At 47.7% G+C, this 4,903-nt stretch overlaps 1 protein-coding gene across 1 annotated transcript; it reads left to right on the top strand.

The window, feature by feature from the left end:
* The first annotated feature begins 1,222 nt into the window (after positions 1-1,222).
* On the top strand, positions 1,223-1,876 carry LOC121774409 (proline-rich receptor-like protein kinase PERK8). Its single transcript, XM_042171292.1, has one exon. The coding sequence runs from the start codon at positions 1,223-1,225 to the stop codon at positions 1,874-1,876; it is 654 nt and encodes a 217-aa protein (XP_042027226.1).
* The last annotated feature ends 3,027 nt before the right edge of the window (positions 1,877-4,903 follow it).

Here is a 4,903-nt window from a genome sequence, read left to right as displayed (position 1 = left end):
GAAGGAAAATCCCTCGCCTACATGGCAACTATTGCCTTTACCTACATCACCAGTTACTCTCAAGAGCCTGTCCAACCAGGCGTACCAAGAACCGGTCAAACCAAATCTGCAAGGACAGAGAGGACAGTTGATGGAAGAACTGAGGCTGGGTCAGGAGGTGGTCAAGTGGAAGACAACAGAGGTTAACCCAGATTTGTGCATGTATCCCGCCATGATAGAAGAAGGAGTGACACCCACCCTTGATCGACAACACAGACTCGACCCCACTTTGAGAATGGAAGAGCTCATAATGGGGCAGAAAGAGCTACTCTTCTAGTGTCAACTCAAACGGATATCCAGGAGGCGGAATTCGAAACAAGAAGACCATCGTACAATGGTGGCAGTGCACACACTGGAACCAAACATCCAAGGAGACCCCCCGAATTCGTTCTCCTTCGTGGAGAAGAGTCATCAGGTTGAGCCCCACAGAGACAAGGCCAAGGTAGGCATAGTGGAAGAAATTCCACTAGGCGGAATGAAGACATTTGTAGTGGATAACATTCCACTACTCACACCTAACTCGCACCAGTAAGCAGGTAAAAGGAGTGGTCGGGTACTCATGGGTAATCTGCTTGATCAGGCAACAAACTCTTAATCTATTAAACTGATCAAGTGACATCCCAGGGGAACTCGGTCAAATCCTTGGTAGTTAGTGTAAATAGTTCTTCTTTGTTATTTTTTAATTTTTAGAAATTAAAAGTCAGAAGTAAGGATGGACGCTGATCAAATGGAAGTATTTGAGTTTTCATCTGGAACTAATTGTCCACTTGATCAGTGCAATTCGAATTTAATTGGTGGTACAGTACTTTCGTTGATCAGGGTAGGTGATGAAAGGACGTGCACAGTGACTAAAGGGGTGTCAGGAAGCGCCAACTGCCGCATTGGACAGAACATCCTGGAGAGAGGAATGAAGCGTATCAGAGAAGCTATGCCAGCTGGCACTCTAAAAGGACACACCTGTACGTGAAAAGTCACAAAGATCTAAATAGCCGCAGGGATCTCAACAGTAAAGGATCCCAACAGCCGCAATATCAGTATAAAAGGCAGATTTCAGATCCGGATATCACTTTTAACCAAATCGCCTACAGTACATTCTCTGTGCTCTCCCATACCGCTCTAAGTTCAAGAACCCTTGCCCAACACCATCATCCTTTTCAAAGCCTATCACCATTACCAGTAAACAATGTTGCTTGAACAACTCCCAACTTCATCTTCCTCCTCCAGTTCCGGTGCCGACAGTGAGGACCAGAGGACCTCACCCCAGGCCCAAATTGAAAACCCTAGCCCATCCTCCCAGCCTCCACCACAAGCAAGCGCCGCTCCACCTCCCGAGGTGGACGAAGAAGCCGTCAGGAGCCTAGATAGAATCCTTCGGAGTATGCCCTCCGGTACGGATATTCCGACCGTTTACGCCACCATTAAAGCCCGACTGGGGATTTCCTTGTCAAGGGACCGAGCCACAACTCCCACACCCCAAAATCCCCCCAGACACCCCCCGTCTACCTCCCAAACACAAGCCCCCCTTCACACCCCTGAACTTACACCCGCCGTCCCCACGGCACAGTACAGTGGAGGCGATTCTGAGAAAGAAGGGGTGCAACCGGCCGCCACTCCAGCCGCCGAAACAGAATTCGTGTCGCAACCACATGCAGAGGGCACAGCTGCTCCAAACGCTCCGACATCACCAAGTGGCGGAGGCTCCAGCTCCTCTACTCTCCTAAGGCCGACACAACCGATCGAGGTTGTGAACATTGACGATGACTCTACGGAGGACTTTCTGCCTCCCCCCAATGAAATACTACAACATAGGGGGACAGAATGGACCTTCATTCCTTGAGCAGAGGATGAATTGGTCCCGGAGACGGAGGAGGAGCCGCTGCACTACCGGACGCGCAGAAGGGAAATCCACGCACTGATGTAGGAGGTGGAGGCCAGGGTGGCCAGCATGCAGAGGGCGAAGGAGGAACAGGTGGAGAGGCCCCGTATAGTGCGGAGGCTGTTGGATGAGCCAGGGGAACCAGAAAACCAAGGAGCAGTTGGGGCGATAAACCCAGAGGCCGGCAAGGCCGAGGCAGTTGATGGCAGCCGTCAAAAGGCTGAAAGGAAAAGGAAAGTGAAGGGGACTGTTTTATCTTCCCCAAAAAGGATGCGCCCCACAACCCGGGGCATTGAAATTTTTGATGCAGACCAACCTGCCCCTCCACAAGAAGGAGAAGAGGGCAGTGATACAGAGGGGAGAGAGATTCGGTAGGCCCGGATATCCCGCAGGCAACAAGGAAGGCTTGCACCACCCCCCACCATCGACTATTCCCGACAAACTGTGGTGTTGACCACGGACCTCCTCCAGCGGATGCTGGAATTTGAAAACCCCAAATGGGCTGAGGAGGTCCACTAAAGCGTGACCGCCCAGAAGAAGCTAAAGGCGGGGAAGATGCTGCACCAGCCGTCCCTGGAGAAGATAGAGATGAATGAGAGGTTTGCCGCCTACATTGCCGGCCAGCCAAAGAGTTTTTCATATCCTTCCGCTTCACCGGAAGCTCAGACCTAAACGACAAAAGTGTTTCCTTCAGGGTCTTTGGCCAGGACCAACTGATGAGCTTAAACGATTTCTCCATCAGGATGGGCCTCTATACAGAGAGTCAGGTGGCCAATGGGGTTTGGGTTGGGCGCGATATCGGTCTCTCTCAGAGGAAACCCGAATTCGATCAGCAGGCCGTCTGGAAGGCCATATGCTGTGGATGCGCCCCAACTTTCAGAGCCTCTGAATCCAGACGACATCTTATTGCTGATCCTGCCCTCCGCCTAGCCCATGTCTTCCTGGCCTGTAATCTCCTCGGACAAACCAATACGTTGGCGATCCTCACTCTGGCCGAGCTCTACTTTACGTGGAGCATGAGAGATCAGAGGGAAGTCCACCTTGGGTTCTGGCAGGCCTATTCCATGAACCAAATTTCTACCCGTGCTGCCCGCCATTTAAACGTCTACCACCTCCTCGGGGCTTATCTAAGGAGAAACTGGACCTTGAAGAATGTCGGACGCCCCATCCTTTGACCTAGTCCTGAATTGTTTGACCTTGATTTCTTTGTTAGAATTCAGGTCCTAGAGAAGACGCAAGGAGGGAATTTCCAGTTTTACGTAGCCCAAGAGGAGAACAAGGCCAGAAGAGACCTCAGAAACCCTTGCCGAAGGAGAAAATGAGGATACACATCAGGCGCCCACTCCGTGGATGGAGCGAGAGGAGGCTGCAAGTGCTGATGACGAGTGGAAGCTCCAAATGGAGCAGACACTGATGCAGCTGGCGGAGAATTCAAATACTCAACTGGTTCTGCTGGCCAGAATGTTGGGAACCACCCACGACCAAACCCCTGCCAGGCAACCACCACCTCCCTCTACAAGCCCTCCTTCGACTTGGCACCCGTCGTCCTCCCGGCCACCTTCAGCATCTCCCGGTCAACCCCCCTAGAAGGTATTGAGTATACTCCCCCCCAATCTCAGTCGTTTCAATTTTAAACAATTTTCTTTTTATTTGTTTTTTATTTGTATAACTGATATTTTACCCCACTTCACACTTAGCCCTATTTGGGGTCTAAGTGTGAGAAGTTATGCATGTTTGTTTTGTCATGTTTTTTTTTTCGCCTGCCTATATGTGTTTTGGTTGTTGTTTTTCTGTTTTGATTTACATGTTTGATTATTGGCACTGTCTCACACTTAGCCCAGTGTTTGGTCTATGTGTGAGAAGTTTCCTTGGTTTCTGTTGTGCCGTTGCCTATACCTAACCCTTTTTCCACTGCATCCAGTCCCTCGAGGACAAGTTCATATGCAGTGGGAGGGAGGAGGGTTAGTTACAGTAAAATCATACATGTCAAAATTTTTCAAAAATACAAAACATCAGTTAGTATTAAATAGGCAATATGCATGAAATTGGATAAGTGGAAGACTTGATTACTTTTTGGAAGAGTAAGAAAAAGGACTCGGTATGCTTACATGTAGAAACTTGATTAGTTTGAACGACGCAAGTATGAAAAAACGCTCAATTTTTAAGCCATCTATAAAGCCTCTCTATATGTGAGTTATAAACCAAAAGTAGAATACTTTGTACTATTCTTACAAGAAATTTTTTTACGAGAGGCTGACTTTTAATATTGAGATGAAAATTACACAAGTATTAAGGACTAAGGGCACTAGGACTTAGCCATTTGAGCCATTTCTCTTCCTTCGTTCCACGAACCCGCCTCGTTAATCAAGGCACCTCTTAGTTAGCCAAGTTGAGCCCATACACTTTTACCCTTTCTTTGATAACCAAGACCTACATCCATATACTTTTTATAAACACGTAAGGAAAAAGGGGTCAGAGATATGAGTCAATTTCAAAGGAAAAAAAGGGGATACCAATAAAAAGTCAAAATAAAAGGGTAGCCGGGTTGAGCGAGTTAGTCAATCAGGTTGATCAAGTCAGAAATCGTCATAAAAAAAATGTTGCTATAGAGAAAAGTTTGAGAAAAGAGGGCAGGAAAAATTTGTAACCTGGCCCAGCAAGTCGGAAGTTAGAAAATAGCCAAAAATTTAAGGCTAGAAGTCACCACTTGACCACGTAAGATATCTAGTGGAGAAATAAATAGTTCAATTCTTTGGGCTCTTGACTCGTGTTTTTTTTCCTTTTACAGTTTATATTTTTAAAACTTAGAACCCCTAGGACCCTACCTTGATGCACCACTACCCTTAAGCCCCATTACACCCGAAACAAAGACCTTAAGGAACTATCTTGTGCAGTCCGATTCAAGGTATTAAAATTGTGGCAATACCGAGTGAACAGTCCTAACAACTCTGGTAAGAAATGAGTGACTGAGTGAATCCAACAGTGGTT

The sequence above is a fragment of the Salvia splendens genome, chromosome 17, assembly GCF_004379255.2.
Source record: "Salvia splendens isolate huo1 chromosome 17, SspV2, whole genome shotgun sequence".
Lineage (NCBI taxonomy): Eukaryota > Viridiplantae > Streptophyta > Magnoliopsida > Lamiales > Lamiaceae > Salvia > Salvia splendens.
This window is presented reverse-complemented; position numbering and strand designations above follow the sequence as displayed.

Coding starts and splice junctions, on each gene's coding strand:
- LOC121774409 (XM_042171292.1), top strand. CDS start 1,223: ATGTTGCTTGAACAACTCCCAACTTCATCTTCCTCCTCCAGTTCCGGT.